The sequence below is a fragment of the Eptatretus burgeri genome, chromosome 12, assembly GCF_056783735.1.
Source record: "Eptatretus burgeri isolate ZD-2024b chromosome 12, Ebu_testis_v1, whole genome shotgun sequence".
Classification (NCBI taxonomy): Eukaryota; Metazoa; Chordata; class Myxini; order Myxiniformes; family Myxinidae; genus Eptatretus; species Eptatretus burgeri.
The window spans coordinates 8,025,828-8,043,327 of record NC_140972.1 but is presented as its reverse complement, the minus strand read 5'-3'; the positions used below and the strand labels follow the sequence as shown (position 1 = coordinate 8,043,327).

General features: G+C 43.0%; 1 protein-coding gene across 1 annotated transcript in view; it reads left to right on the top strand.

Moving 5' to 3' along the window:
• LOC147015039 (integrin alpha-11-like) overlaps window positions 1-17,500 on the top strand; it is a 181,195-nt gene that overhangs the window by 141,903 nt on the left and 21,792 nt on the right. The window contains exons 10-12 of the mRNA XM_085849388.1: window positions 1,468-1,541; window positions 2,460-2,607; window positions 13,882-14,030. Of these exons, the coding sequence (XP_085705514.1) occupies window positions 1,468-1,541; window positions 2,460-2,607; window positions 13,882-14,030 (371 nt within the window). The remainder of the gene's footprint in view (window positions 1-1,467; window positions 1,542-2,459; window positions 2,608-13,881; window positions 14,031-17,500) is intronic.

Sequence of the window (17,500 nt, the reverse complement as noted above, 5' to 3'; positions counted from 1 at the left end):
TCCAACATGATTGGTTCTGTTCTCAAGTCGTTTTCATATTCATTATTACTATCTGCGCTCTCATGCTCTGTGATCTTTCTCATCAATGTTCCTGCCCTCTCATCATTCTTATAAGACCTTAGGTCCACCCTTGACTCCTCTCTTTCCTATAAATTGTCAGATCCTGTTTCTTATTCCTACTTATCATTCAAAATTACATCCAATGTTCTCCCTTTCAAACCAACTCTTATTATCTCGTTCTTGTTCCATCACCAACTCGTTCCACACATGCATTGCCGGTTGTCTTTTCTGCACATTCTCCCAATTCACACCGTCTGGAACTTGCTGCCACTCTCCTTCCATCATTTTGAATCATTCTCTGCTTCCAAATTGCATTGGAACCTTGCCGACTTCTATCTTCCCAACTTCTTACTTGATTCCCACTCCACTCTTCCGATTCCTACAACCCTTTCCCATTCTCTCGAATTTATTGTATTTGTATTTTTTCCCCTCCATTTTTCTATCTTCTTTGTTAAGTAATGAGTGACTCATCTTGGTGTAAGATACAACATAAAGCAAAAGATAATGATGATGCCATGCCTGTTTCCTACTGAAAATGGCATTTTTTTGAGGGGAGAATATACGTGTCCAGAAATACGTCGGTAGATTCTCAGATCAATTGTAGCTCCACTGTAACCCCATTGTCATTCGAAGTTGCAAGATATGCCATTGTTGACAGCAATACCATTCAGGTGCATCCTGTCATATTCACACCTCAAGCTGAAGAAACAAATCCAGGAACAGACCCTTGAGTGGATGACTGAGGGAAATGGCTGCTTTGGGATGGAGTTGTTTTTAATGCCCTTTCTTGTACAGAATCTACAAAGATATTGCCAACTTTTATATCAAACTAGATGACCTGTGAACCCATTGGGTTCCTGTTGTGACCGCGGTTGATGAAAAAAAAAATCATTTCAAGAAAAAAAAAATTATATATATATAGCTCCAGCGAACTATCCCACTGAGGTTGTTTGCATTGATCAAATTCTCCCGAAGAGTACTTGACTGAATCGGGAATTGTTTTTTTTAATCATTTTTTTCTTTGCCCAATTTTAACGAACCTTGATACTGCACACTGCAGGCGAATGGTGAGTAAGGTGGCCCTAAAATTTTTGTGCTATCGTGTACCGTTTTGGCTGTATTTCGGGAACATATATATATATATATATATATATATATATATATATATATATATATATATATATATATATATATATATATATATATATATATATATATACACAAGATGAGAGTTTTAGTAATATATAGATTGAAATGTTAGAACATTGGAACCAATGAGTCGATTTTATTTTACATTGTGCTACCTTTGTTGAAACACAGCAACCTTGCTAGTACAGCATATTTAAGGTGTATCACGTTCCAGGTGTAATGAGATGATGTATTCTGTCATTGTTTTTGTATTTACAGGATCAGTCAGTGTAAACGAGGCTTCTTTTGATATGGAGATGTCTCAAGTTGGATTTTCAGGATGCTCAGTGAAGGTGGGCAGAATTCTTTGGGGTTTACAGCCATTGGCACGTTGTGAACACTGAGAGATGGAAGAGATGGAGGAGGAATAGGAAGAGCAGGGCAGTTTAGCATGACTCATGCTCCTGTACGCTTTGGGAAAGGAATGTGTGGTTGGTGAGGTATCATACGTACATACGAATCGCAGTTGGTGGAATCAAACCCATTATTTCTGATATCTGATTCATATTTCAGTTTTATGATACTTTTAGAGTCAACAACTCCATTTCTGCAGAACACTGATATAGAATGTAATTTTCACAATTGGGAAAGGTGACAAACCAAACTAACAGATCCCAACCTCAAATACCATCTGACGATTCAGCACAATATAATCGTCATCCAAATATTGCACGTCTTAATGGACATTGCTAGCTTTGATACCATGACCTCACCATGATATTTAATGAAAAAATCCTTTTCCTGATGCTCTCCAGTCCTCTTTTCTGAGTGCTAAATTCAAGCTAGGACCTGAAATTTGTTCAGAATACTGGCGATAACTTGCCTATACTCTTCATCGAAAGCCACAATGGAATCTTTAATGTCCACTGATTAATGCTACCAGGCATTACACCTGGCGTTACATCCATCTGAGGGACGACACACTTTGTAATACTACAACTGCCTGCGAAGCACCAATTCGATGGCCTGGAGTTGGGCTGGAAAAAATAGCCAGGGGATGAAACCGAGAGAATAGCAACACCATTGCATGCAGCCTAAAACGAAGGTGATGGTTAGGGAGTTGAGGCTGCTTCGGTTTGCCCAGTGGAGGGGACATCTGGTCAAAGTTTCACTTGTTTTTCATTCAGACTTGATACATACATCATCCTTTTCACATGAGAACTGCCATCTTATGTCCATGTTAAAACGAGTGTTATTCTGTTTTCCATTAGAATAATGGTGTTCTTCTGGGAGCGGTTGGAGCATACGATTGGATGGGCACGGTGGTGCGACAGCGTGGTAATCACGTTATGGTGCCATCTCGCTCCGCATTTGACAGCGAGATACCGGATGAGCTTAAAAACCACGCAGCCTACTTGGGTGGGATATCTTTGTTGCTGTCATTTGTTGTGGCATTTTGGAAGGATCCTTCTTGAATGAGTGTATTTGAATAATGCCTTTATTTATTTTTTTATTTTTTTATTTATTTTTCATTTGTACGATACGTCATCCAGGTCATACTCCACTGATTTTTATTTAATTATTTTATTTTTTAAACAAGATAGAACAGTCCAGTAGTACAGTATCAAGTATTAATTCAACCCGTGGACCTCCTGAGAGTCTCAGGCAGCAGACAAAACCAAAAGAGCTTAATTGATGCACTTTTCCTGGTTACCCCCAGATGGGATAGCTTCCAGATGCTTCTTGTGAGTATCATGGTCACCATATGATGCACTCATGTGATTTGGTCTACATTGAGGACTCACTCAATCCTCATTCACCCCCTACAGATTGCTCAGCTATGTGAAATGGGGGTGGGAGAGAGGGGAGTTTGAGGGTTTGAAAAGAAGTTGAGAGAACGTAATTTTTTTATGTTGGCATCTATTAACAAGCATACTCACATACATATTTGAAAATTTAATGAGGATTTATGTGATTAGAGTCTGAACAAATTTTTTCCACAATCTTTTTCATTATCATAATTAAGATGAATCACAATCCATTCTAAATGACTAGGGGCCTTAATGTTCTCCAATAATATATATTTTTTATTTACAAGATTAAGCTCATGGAAGAGAAATGTAACGGAGGGTACATGAACTGACAGTAGGACAGCGGGGCAATTCTTGGACAAAATAAGCAAGGAGTGAACGAACAGGAAAAATAGGAGAGACCAAGAGGGAAGGAAACACTGCAATCTTCAAGTAAGAGATTTGAGTTAGGAAGGATTAATGGGGCTAATAATTATTGTGGGGAAGGGTTGGGAATGGCATGAGATTGGGGTGCACCACCTGCTTGAAGCACTGGAGGGAATCGTGCATTACACTATCCTCTACAAGTCAGGAAAAAAAAAATAAACCAATGTCACCCGCAGGGTAACCCGTATCTTGCCAAAAGGTGACCACGTGTGACTTCTTTAAGGTCACACTGAGGTGAACAGAGCTGCTATCCACCAGGAGCGACTCCTTGAGGAATATCTGCCTACGAGAGATTCCGATGAGAATCGTTCTATAGAGTAACTATGAAAAATATGCGTTTGCCTCATAACGTCACCAAATGACGTCATAATGTCTCGAGCTTGACATATCTAGAAAGCACTCATTGAGGTGTTCAATTTGAGGTACTACACGATATGGTTCCTAAAACTTGAAAATTTGACCTTGGGGTCAAATATGTTTGACCTTAGGCGGTAACCATGAAGGTCAATGCCAATCGCCACGAAAAATTAATCAGCTGAGCGCCAGACCATGAACTATATTCCCATGAAGTTTGAAGACGATCTGATCAAAATTACTCAAAAAATAAGGGTTTCGTCGACTCCCCTGATTTGCGACAAAGTGACCTTGACCTTTGACCTTGACCTTCAAAATTGTATGCGCTGAAAGGGACCTCTATAGGCCTCTGATATGCGAAGTTACAAAAATTTCCAATGATAACTGTGCTCTGCAGAATTTTTTATACGTGATTACAGACAAAAAAAAACATACAAGCTGACTAACATATCTTGCAAAAACTTCGTTTTGGAAAGATAAAAACATGCCGGGATGGAATTTCAACAAGACAACCAAACAAAGTAGGAATAACAATACGACAACACATTCCTTTTACGGATTGCCATCATCACATCTTGACATTTTCCCCCTCAATTCCACAACAAATTAAATACACAATTACACCAACCCACACGACAAATCCACAACTACCTCCCACATAGACATCTTCATGCAATTGTTACTATTGTTGTTATTATTATTATTATTATTATTATTATGAATGCAGCCTGTGGTTGCTGGTTGTATCATTTCTGGGAGCATGGCTGTGCTGCTGATGCAGTTCCCCCTGTTCCCAGCTCGCTGATACTCATTTTTTTTCCGACCTCGGAAGGATGACATGATGAGTCAACCCACCTGGTGTTAACGGCACGACAAGGGCTCAAACCCGACCCAAAGATCTTAAGCTAGCCACCTTAACCGTTAAGCCAACTCCAGGCTTTATTGTTTCTCTTATCACCTATGGCAAAAATGTCAAAATATGTCATCATGGAAATCTGTGAAAGGATTGTGGTGTTCAATTTGCGGTGTCATCCCTTCCCACCTTGTTTGGTTGTTTTTTTTAATGCTATTTTCTGACTTGTTTCTGTTTTTTTTTTTTGGGGGGGGGGGGAGGGTTGGGAGAGGGAAATATGTTTGGATATCATGTGGAAAATTGTGATTCAATTGTCATGTAGAAATCAAGCGCTGAAGTACTTTGGTTCATGCGTGTATAATATTCCAATTAAAATGTGCATTGAATAATATCAGTGAGACAGAAGATACTGCAGGCAAATGTAGATGCATCGGATATGTTGTTGCATCACCATTACATTGTACTAAACATGTCGGGGTAAGTAATGTATGAAAGTATATATTGGAAGTTTGTTACAGAAGAATGATTGTGTTCACGCGCACACACACACACGCACGCACGTGCGGTTTCTATCTGAGGTCCGGTTTCTATCCTTTTGAAGACACATTGATCATAAATGTTCCAAATCAACCATTTTCAAAATCTATCTCTGGATAACTCAGAAATGTAGTTTGATTTCTGAGGTTTTCTATCCTTTTTACTCCCGGGCTTTCGTCTGTACGTGGAACCAAAAGACAAAACGACATCAAAGCCATTCTATGCTGATCAGAGATCCACATCTACAGAGCTTCAGAGATGACCGTCTCCCCCAACCGGGGGTAATATTTTTTTCTCGGGTTAAAGTTATAATAAGTGCAGGAGGGAGGATACCCAGGTTGCTGCCTCGTTCTGAGTCATCCCTACCTTTGTACAAGAGGCTGCATTCGTTCTTTCTTTGTTTTTAATATTGTTACGGTTGTGGAAATTCACAGAACACCATTCAGGTTTCCCAGAGATCAGTTATGTCGATAAGTATGTGTTCAGATTAGATTTCCCCACCGATGTCTAAAGGGATTTATTTGTGTAACCGGGCTGTGATCGTTGAGTCGGCCATTATTCTTTTGCTATCTTTATTTTGGAACAACCACTACTTCAACAACCACATCTCAACAACCACACCATCCCCACCACAGAGCAACCACAACATCGCCTCACCTTCATCTCCACAAATGCCGCCATCTTTTCACCAGCCACGGCGAATCCCATGGACGAGCGGCATCGCCGCCGACAGACGCGGGAGCTGATGATTTCTACAACGTCCGTTTTCCACAGCTGATGATTTCTACAACGTCCGTTTTCCACAGCTGATGATTTCTACGTCTGCTTTCCATGGTTGATGATTTCTACAACGTCCGCTTTCCACGGCTGACGATTTCTACAAAGTCCGCTTTCCACGGCTGATGATTTCTACAACGTCCACTTTCCCCAGCTGATGATTTCTACCGCGTCCGCTCTCTCCGCGTTTCGCGACGAGATCGGATCAAAATACCAAAAGAGGCGGAGCCAGCGGGGGGTGAAAGGTCGAAGGTGGGGGATCAAACTCACCTCCCCGGACCCCATAAAAAGGCGCGCTGGAACGCCAAGCGAGTCAGTTCTTGCCGAGTTTCAGTTCTTCTTGCCTGGAGAGGTTTCCTGTAGTTTTGCCTGGAGTCGGTCTGGGTTCGCCGTAGAGTTCGTCTGAAGACTGGAAGCGGAGTCGAGCTGCAGTCGGGAGAACACCACAAGGTTCGAGTCCAGTGGAGGGCAGTCAGAGCGCAGCGAAGCTTGGAGCGCAGCTAAGCCTGCAGGGCCGTGCAGAACTGCGGGAAGGTGGAAAAAGCCGGAGAGAGGTCGCCAGCCAGCGCGTCACCACGAGGGTGGCAGGTAACCAGCACAGTCTCGTGGAGCTCTTGCGGTCTTCACAGTTCCACGAACATAAAGGCCTACGAGTCGAGTCTGCCCTTTCCTTTCCTGGGGTTTTTCTTTGTATGAAAGTTGTGGTGCCGTGTCCTCAAGTAGAATTGTTATAAGTGTACGTAATAAATAGACAAACAGCTGTAGGCTTTGTTACTCGTGTCCTGTCCCTTACCCCCATTGCATTAATTGCCTTGATTGCATATGTGCCTGTGTGTGAAATAAATGTCCTTGTTTAAATGTTCACCTGTTCATTGCGTCCTTTCCTGTCATTGACTGCCATTATTACGTACGGAATATTAGCTGGCTTTTAATTGCCGATAAAGTAATCGGATCCGGCGGGGCTTGGCGATGTACAACCGCTCGGCAAATCGCAAACAGTGCGAGCTGCATACAACGGCTCGTATCCGTACGAGTCCCGTCGAGGTGTAAATCCCCGGCATTTCTCTCTCCGCGCATCCTTAGGTATATCGACAATTCAGCGATCGGACCCTGTCGTGCGTGGACAGAAGTTGGCTGATTTACGGTGTGATTAAAAACAAACCCGTAGCTGGATTTCGGCATTGATCCGAAAGCTGCGACTGGGTTTACCACGTCCGGTGGGCGCGCGGCTGAGATTGGTTAAAAGCGGTCGCTCGCACGCCGGAGTGGTGAGAAACTACAACAATATACATATATGTTTATTCTTTGCCTTTTTTCTTGGCAAATTATGCATTTTTTAGTACCTTGCAATCCACATCGCCTTGCAACTCACCTTACAATCCACGAGTCCATGCAATCCATGGCAGACATTTTGTGACAGGAAGTGAGCTGCACATGCTTTAATTGCGTTCAACAGTTTGTGGTGTATGATGGTTAGATTGTTTTTATTTCATCCAATTTATTTTAAGAAACGTTTTTTGTTATGGTATGGGTGCAATACCAAAGATACAGTTGCCTTGATTTTACCGGCAGATGTCTTGAAACCCACCGTCAGGTGAAGAGGAACTTCGTCTTCCAAGGGGCAAACATTGTCTTTCACACATTAAATCCTTCCTCTTCTCCAATGGCCTGATTTCTGATAATCAATTTAGTTTCAGACCAGGTCACTCTACCCTGGATATGCTGCCTCTGCTCTCCCAACAATGGATGGAGGTCCTCAATGCCAGACATGAAATCAGAGCCATATCCCGAGACATATCACGTGCTTTTGACAGTCTGGCACCCTGCCCTGCTCACCAAACTCTCTTCCTCTGGTATTCAAGGCCATCTCCACTCATGGCTCACAGACTTCCTCTCCTGCTACAGTCAATGTGTGGCCCTAAATGGAGTTCTTTCATCACCTCTTCCTGTCCAGGCTGGAGTTCCTCAAGGCAGCGTTCTGGGCCCTGTTCTTTTTCTGGTTTTCATCAACGATCTCTCCGACTCTGGAAAATCCTCTTTATCGCTTTGCTGATGACTCCACCCTCTGCCGTACCATCTGTCATCCATCAGTCCACCAAGCTGAAGCTTTTTCACTCACTGCAAATCTGGGTAAAATCACAAACTAGTCCAACACATGGAACGTGTCTTTCAATCTGGACAAATCTCACACTCTCACTTTGTCTCTCCGAAAAGACCGTTTGGAACCCCCCCCCCCACCCCCCATCTACTTTCTCAACAATCCTCTGGAAGAAGTCCTTTCATTCAAGCTTCTGGGTCTCACTATCTGCCATGATCTTTCCTGGGAAAGCCACATTTCCAACCTGGCCTCCAAAGCCAGTTGCCGACTGGGAATCCTCCGTCGTGCAAAGTCCTTCCTCTGCTCACCTGAGCTCCTGACCACATACAAAGCTTTCGTCCGCAGCCTGATGGAGTACTGCTCTCCTGTCTTTGCTGGTGCTCCTGCCTCTCACCTTTCTTGGCTTCACGCTGTGGAAACCAAGGCATTTCGGATCATTGGCATCTCCCGCGATGAGGCTGAGTCTTTGGGCCTCTCATTCTCTCACCACAGGCAGGTCGGTGGTCTTTCTGTCTTCTACCATCTCCTCTCTGGTCTCGCCTCCCCCCCCCCCCCGCTGTTTCTGCGATTTGTCGCCACCATATTTCCACCGGGCAATCAAGGTCCGCCAACAACCCCCTTCTGGTAAAACTACCAAAATCACGAATCACTGCTCACCTTCACTCTTTCATTCCTCTTTTTTTTCACCGCCTTTGGAATAAACTCCCTCACTCTGTTCAATCCCATTCTTCCCTCCAGGCCTTCAAAACAGCTGTTCACCACCACCTCTTATCATCCCCCATCCAAATCCTCAATCTTTTCTACCCCCGTTAATCCACCCTAAACCACCTCCTTAAAATTCCCTGCTTTCCTTCCTGAAAGTCCCTGTAATGTCCATCTTGTATACCCCGTGTTCCCCGCCCCATCCCTCTCCCTTCCACAGATGTCCTCATGTTTCTGTTCCCCACTGTTTTGTCCTTCCCACTCCCACCCCTCTTGTCTCATGCCCCCCTTGCTGTGTGTTGTGTGTTAGCTCTCATACAAGCCTCGACAATGTATACAAAAAACAGCGGACACTGAATGCCATTGACCAGAGTCGCAGGGCCAAGCTTAATGGCAGACCAGAGCCATACAGGAAGCTGAGGTGTAAAACTGTACATGGGCTGAGGGTGGACAAGGAGGCATATGTGCAAGGAATCTGTGAAGGAGTATAGCATCACTTGTGGATGAGTGATTCTCGGTCTACTTACAGAGGAATTCGTGCATTGTGTTCCTCCAAGCCTGACCCTTGGTGTGCTATTTTTAGAGTAGAGGGTGGTGGACTCTTGACAGAGGAAGTCGAAGTGAAGGTCGGCTGTACCAGTCTGACACACTGGCTGTTGAGTTGGAAGTCAGAGGTATAACTATCCCCATTGCTGACCCTCCAGTCAACTGTGAACCACCTTCATTTGTGGAAACATCGGCCGTGGTGAACCAGTTGAAAGGGGTAAAGCGCTTGGGATCTGTAGCATCATGCGGAACTTCTTAAGTCTGGTGGAAATGCTGTACTGGTATCGTTGCATGCAGTTCTGTGCTCTGTTTGGAGGACAGGCATCATCCTAACTGACTGGAAAAGGGGCTTCATTGTCCCTCTCTGGAAAAGAAAGGAAAGGGTGATCGCCAGGACTGCAACGTCTACCGAGGGGTCAGGCTGCTCTCAGTGCCAGTCAAGGTCTTTGCTCGGATAATTCTCCCTGGATTCACAATCATGTGCTTGAGCTCCAGCGCCTGAAGTAGTCGGGCTTTACACCAAAGAAGTCAACGATTAACTGTATCCTTGCTCTCCAGGTCCTGACCAAACGCAGATGTGAGTTTTGGCAGGGGCTGCTTAAAGCCTATGTTGATCTCCACAAAGTATTTGATCCAGTGAATCGGGATGCCTACTGGAGGATTATCGGTCTTCGCGAGGTGCCACCAAAGTTGATCATTCTGATTTCTGAACTATACTGTGGTACAGAGAGTGCTGTGAGGTGTAGTGGTTCCATCTCTGACTTATTTCCAGTTGTTACAGGAGTTCATCAGGGGTGTATATTGGCCTCCACACTCTTCGATACTTGCATGGACTGGATTCTGGGGAAGATGTCAGAAAGACCAAGCTGCTTTGCATCGCTTGGGAATGTCAAGATCTCTGACTTTGATTTCGCAGATGATGCAGTTATCCTTGCGGAAACACTGGATGTCCTTGTGGAGGCCCTCGGGGCACTGAATGAGGAATTGGAGCCACTGGGACTATGGATTTCCTGGGTCAAAATAAAGATCCAGGCTTTCAATGACATCTTAGATCAGTGGTTTTCAAACTTTGTTTAGTGGCGACTCAATTTCAGAACCTCTCTACATCGCGCGACCCAAAATATTCAAAACCCAATTCATAATATACAAGATAAGATTTCGTATGACACAAGAACATTTACTGTTTACTTTATTCACCATCGTCATGTTTTCATAGACGAGTAAACGGAGAATAGCCGACATTATCCAAATAGTACAGTTGAATGTTTCAGAAGTTTATTCCGAATGACATTTAGATATATCAGTGAGAAGGATGAGCCTGTTTTTAAGAAACCAACTTCTCTATTCGTGGAGAAGTAGATGACAATGCCAGGATCATATCATGCTCCATTTCTAGGCGATTTCTGTACTTTGTTTTCATCACCACTATGGTGGAGAACGACTGCTCACAAAAGTATGATGAAGGATATGGCATGAGAACCTTAATGGCACGCCGTGACAGGGTCGGGTACGACGACAGCATTTTGCACCAGAATGCACCTGAATCCTGCTGGAGCTGTACAAGCTCTTCCTGTGCTGTATCGTCTTCATCAGCAATCGAGTCCAGTGGAGCCGTGAAAGGGTCCCGAACCACAGAAAAGGACTGCACATCCAGCTCAGGGAAATAGTGCTCGAACTGTTCAATGAGCAACTGAAGGTGACGTGCTATCTCCCCAGAAAGACTGTCGAGCTCAATATCATCGTACTGGCAGGTCGTTAGATGCTCCACCAGATGGGGGAAAAGGCTGAAGCGCTTAACAGCTGCTTTGTCTGCCAGTAATTTTAGAGTCGCCAGAAATTTGCTCATTTTGTCGTGAAAAATCATGAGGTTGGCGTCTTTGCCTTGGAGGGAGCGGTTGAGGACATTGAGACGTTCAAAGATGTCAATGAGATAACACAGTTCTGACAGCCAAGAGTCCGACTCAAGCAACGCTACCCATGCCATTTTCCCTTGTGTGCGTAGGAACTCCTTCAGTTCATCTCTGAGCTCGTAAACACGCAGAAGAAGGTTTCCTCGAGATAACCATCTGACTTCAGTGTAGAATAGTAAATTATTATGGTCGGCGTCCATCTCCTGGCAGAATAGCCTGAATAACCTAGTGTTGAGGGCGCTCGATTTGATGCGATTCACCATTTTTACGACTTCTGAGAGCACGCTCTTCAAGGTTTCTGGCAAAGTACGAGAGGCGAGCGCTTCTCGGTGAATCATGCAGTGTACCATGGCGGTCTGAGGAGCCTCCTCAAGCAATTTAGCCTTGAATCCAGAACGCACTCCTAGCATTGCTGGCGCGCCGTCTGTTGTAGTACCGAGCAACTTTCCAAAGTCCAGATCATGGTCACAATAAAACTGCTCTACTTTCCCAAAAATGTCCTTGCCTTTGGTGGTGGCCTCCAATGGTTTGATGAGCAGAGGCTCATTGACAAAGTTATCAGCCTTGATGAAGCGGACCCAGACGATGAGTTGCGCGTATGATGCGATATCAGTGGACTCGTCCAACTGTATGGTGTGCCACGGCGATTCCTTGATATATATTCTGTACGACCTGAGCCGTTACGTCCAGAATCGTATCATCAATTCTGCGTTGGATAGTGTTGTCGGAGAGAGGTACAACTGCCAGTTTCTTCGCCGCTTCCTCCCCAACCATCAGAGATGCCATGTCCTTTGCACATGGCAGCACGAGTTCTTCTGCAATGGAGTGAGGCTTTTCAGTCTTGGCAACATGGAGCGACACTCGATACGAGGCCTCTAATGCCCGAGAATTGGTCTGATGGCATGTACCCTCTCTGTCAAGACGCGTATTCTTGAGTGCAAGAAGTTTCCTCTCAAAGAATGCTCTCTCCTTATCCTGATAAGGCACATGTTTTGTAGTCAAATGCTTCTGCAACTTATTGTGTTTCATAGACTCTGTAGAAAGCACTTCAAAACAAATGACACACTGAGGCCTCTGTGCCCCACTTTTATCCACCACGTAGTAAAATCCAAGGTCCAGAAATTTCTCCTGGTAAGAACGTTCTCGAGATTTGCTGGTGGCCGGTGCTGCCATCACAAATAAGGTCTCTAGTCGTACGTGGAGAAGTGAGTAGACATTAATGATTGAGTCAGAGTCTGAGTCTGAGAGGCCGTGGATCAAACCACTAATTTCCCGCCAAAATTAACCGCCCTTCAGCGAGTCCGCGCATCGGCTGGATCCCATTCCAAGCGTCATGTTGCGCCGGTTCCCATACTTTGAAGGAACCGTTTATATTACATCCCGTAAAAGCGAACACCGATCGAAAATAGACAATTTTTTTTTCGCTGCAAGCGGACGCCCGCGACCCCACGAAATTTGCTTGGCGATCCCACTTGGGGTCGCACCCCCGGGTTTGAAAAACCAAGTCTTAGATGCTGCAATGTTGTCTGTACCTGGTTGTGGTGACGATTGTTGATGTCACGGAGAGATTCACTTACGTTGTCAGTGATATTCATGTCTCCCTCCACATGTTGTGAGCCAGAGGTCATCAGGCATCTGGATTGGGCCTGGGGAGTCATTGATTCATTGGATCTTGGGGTGTGGTGCTGTTGGTACCAATGCAATAGAATTAAAGTCCAAGTCTTCAGGTCCTTGGTGCTTCCAGTCTTGCTCTATGGATGTGAGACTTGGTCACTGGCAAAGCATCTGAGATGAAGACTTTACTCCTTTGGAACCAGGTCTCTTCAGAGAATTCTTTGCTATCGCTGGTCAGACTTTGTGTCTAGCGAGCGGTTGTTGAGAGAGACTCAAATGAGATTTGTTGGCTGTATGGGCATGTGGCTCGATTTCCTGACGCTGATCATGCTCACCAGATTCTCTCAGCGAGGGAGTCTCGTGAGTGGAGAAGGCCAATGGAACGACTGTGTGCCTCGTGGTTGCAGCAGGTTGATCGACATCTTAAGGAGATTGCGATGGGCCAGGTATCTGTCTGGAGGTTGGCCATACGGAGGCCCCTGGAGTACTGACAGAAAGTAGATGCAGCGACGCGCTTATTTGGCGCATGCCAAATTTGCCATTTCCATTTCCTCACCGAGCTAATCTAATCTTCCTTTAAAATCATTGTAATTGCTTCAGCCATTATTGTGCTGGGCTGGCTGCTGAAAATTCAGATAGAATAAGTACAATTTGGCGATATTGCGATCTCCGGATTTGGTACTTCAGCGATGTATTTAGCAAATATAAAGTGTGGCTTTTAAAGACTTGTGATCAGCTAATTACTTCATTCTGTAGTAGCTTTTATGCATATAATTTGTACACATTTGATTGGGCAGCCATTTTTTCATGTGCCACCCTACATAGCACACATGGAGTGCTACTGTACTCCATGATAAGGTAGTTCCACAGAGTGGAGAAGCAGGGAACAAAAGCACTCAGAATCCAGTACTTTGACTAAAAAAGGGAAACATTTTAGGGAGCAGTTAGGAAAACATTTTTTTTTTCATGAGTACCGTATTGTTCTGTTGGTAGAAGAGGAAATGATAATGTGGTTGAAATATTTTGATAATTTGCAGCAATCTCAATGATGTTGCATCTTTGCAGGATATGCGGTTGCAGTTGTGCAAGCTGGGAGATTGCAGGAATACTTTGTAGCAGGTGCACCACGGTTCAACCACACAGGAAAAGTGATTGTCTTTTCGCTGAATGACCATGGTGTCGACACCATCCATCAGGCTATCGTTGGAGATCAGGTGTGCTTTCTATCATTTCTTGATTTTAAAACTCCAATGGGCAATAATCATGTGGAGTTATACTTTACAGTCGAATATATAAAGGATCCCTCAATCAATCCTATGAATCATCAAAAAATCCAAAGAACATTATAATGAGAAATCATATTTTACAAATAGCTATAATACAGATGTCGTGGTTGAACACAACAGAAACTTGAGGGGTATTGTGATGACAGTGAGGAACACAGGACATATGTATCTATGAACAGGATATTAGAGGAAAGAAAGGCTGCAGCTTGGAATGGATGCCATAGCAAAAGTAAAATCAATAACATGAAAAAGTTTGAAGATGATTTATCATCGGGTTACTTAATGAACATCGGGTCTTAGGATTAATAGATACACCTGCGTCCTGGTTACATACCTGCATATTAAGTGCACCTGCTGATGGAATATTTGACCGAGCAGAGAATGCTCCATCTGTGCCTGGGTTGAGAGGTAACCTTGGAAACACAGTGTCCCCAAAGAGAGAAGTCCTGTTCATAATTGTGAGGTCCCACACCTAAAAGGAAGGACTTTAAGTTTTTTTTAGATCACTTGTGGAATGGTAAGAATGCTATCTTGTCCATATTTCCTGAGAAACACAATAAACTATTCAGATTTGAAACAGATTAAAAGTTTCGCTCCACTTACTTACTGGATGCGACTTTTGAGATCAATTGTAAGTGGTGCAGCAAAGACAATGTCTGTATCCACAAAATGCTTTTTTATGAGTGATTACTGTAATGCAAATTCTACTTGCATGTCCTTGTCAGATGTTGACAGAAATAGCCAATCTTTGGTGACACTTGTCAGATTCAGGCAACAGATCTCTCCAAGTGCAGCCAGGCTGGATGTTATTATCCCAAAACTCTGGCCATACACTGCCCAGTGTAAGAGAGGGAGTGAAATGGAAACAGCACATCAAAGTCTAATTCCTTCAATTGTAACCCAATGGCTGTAATGGATATTTGTCTGCCTCGTCTCCTCCTTGTCAATTATTTTTTTCCACAATCCCACCAAACCAGTGATGGCTGTTGAATAGAACATCATGGGTTGCCCCATAAGCTGCGATTGTGCTACCTTATCAACTTCATTATCAAACCGAAATCTCCATCTACCAAGGATTTCCTTGAGAGGTCCAATAGTCGTCTTCGTCTTCGTCTTCATCTTCATCGTTTTACGGCCATTTCCATGCTTGCATGTGTAAGCCGTGGTTTTCCTCGGACGGCCTTCCATTCACATTCATATATGAGGTGCCGCGAAGAGGAGCGATGTAAGGGACACATCGGCCATTTTGGAGTTAATGCCATATAGCACTATTTTAACCCTTACCCTATCATCCAAGCCTATCATCATCATATCATTAAAAAGTTGCTTACATCACTCCTCCTCGCGGGGCCTCATATATATATATATATATATATATATATATATATATATATATATATATATATATATATATATATATATATATATATATATATATATATATATATATATATATATATATATATATATATATATATACATATATATATATATATATATATATATATATATATATATATATATATATACATATATATATATATATATATATATATATATATATATATATACATATATATATATACATATATATATATATATATATATATATATATATACATATATATATACATATATATATACATATATATATATATATATATATATATATATATATATATATATATACATATATATATATACATATATATATATACATACATATATATATATATATATATATATATATATATATATATATATATATATATATATATATATATATATATATACATACACACCACTTCACACAACTACCTGCCCACATCCTTTCCATAAGTCTGAAGCATCTCAACCTACACCTACTCATACCCTCACGAATACTTTCTATACCTAACCTATCTCTTAATTCCACATTTGGTTTCCTATCCTTAAGTGTCATATCACACACCCACCTCACCATTCTCATTTCATTTCGTTCACACCTCCGTTCATCCTCTTTTTGATCACCCATGTTTCGATGCCATACAACATCATGCTTCTAACGCAAGCTGCATAAAGTTTTTCCCTTTAATCAGAGAGAGGTCCCTTTTGATGTCGGTAGGGGTAACAACTCCCCCAACCTCCTCCAGCCACTTCTAATTCTTGCATTCACTGCTGCCTCTACACCACCGCTTGCTCCGATCAAATCACCAAGGTAACACAATTTCTCGACACATTCCAAAGATATATTCCCATAAACTAACCTTTCCGCTCTAACTTGAGTCACTTGTTTGTCTGCTCAAACAGCACATTTGAAGTCAGATACCACTTGCAGTCTACCCCTGATGCCAGGACACCTCTTGTGCGCCCAGCAGTTGCAGGATCTGCACAATATTGAATTGCTACCGACACCTTTTCTACAGACAGCACAGGGCCACCTCCCTCTTTTTTTCCACACTTCCTTCTCCCGCACCACTTAATCAGGAGTTTTGTTTTCCCTATATTCACTTTCAGTCCTCTGGCCTCCATACCCTCCTTCCATACTGTATATTTACTCATTACCTCTTCCTCACTGTCAGCTATCAGCACTAGGTCATCAGTATACAGGAGTTCCCAAGGTGAGCCTCCTGTAAATTCCTGTGATATAGCCTCAAGAACCATGATGAACAGGATGGGCTTAAGGGTGACCCCTGATGAACACCCACTTTCACTTCAAAATCCCCACTCTGTACTCCATTTACCCTCACAGAGGTTTTTGGGCCATCATGCATTACCATGACAACCCTAACTACCCAATCCTCCACCCGTAACTTTTTCATGGACCATTGCACCACTTCCTGAGGCACCCGCTCGAACACCTCCAAATCCACAAATATAAATTACAGTTGTTTCTTCTTCCCCAGATATTTTTCCTGTAATTGCCCAACTACAAACATTGCCTCCATTGTGCCCCTTCCTGGCATGAAACCAAATTCCATTTCATGTATATTAACACTCTGTCTTATCAGTTTATCCATGACTCTCTCTATCGCTTCCATTCCATGGTCCAGCAACTTCAGACCCCTATAGTTGCGCTGAACAAAGGCATCCCCCCCTTCCCTTTATAAATATTCACCATTACACTCTTCAACCAATTATCTGGGATAGATGTCTCCCTTATAATTGCATTTCCCAATTTAGTGATTAAAATCACTCCGATATCACCAGATGCCTTCAGCATCTCTGCAACAATACCAGTGCTGCTCGCTGCTTTATCATTCTTCATTTTATCGTTGGCTTTCTTCACCCATTCATTCCTTATCTCAGGTGGTGGGCCCTGCACCGGTTCTACTGCCTCCAGAGATAATCCATATTCCAAGGGAACTCCTCATTTAGCAGGTGCTCATCGTAACTCCTCCATGCATTTCTAATCTCCT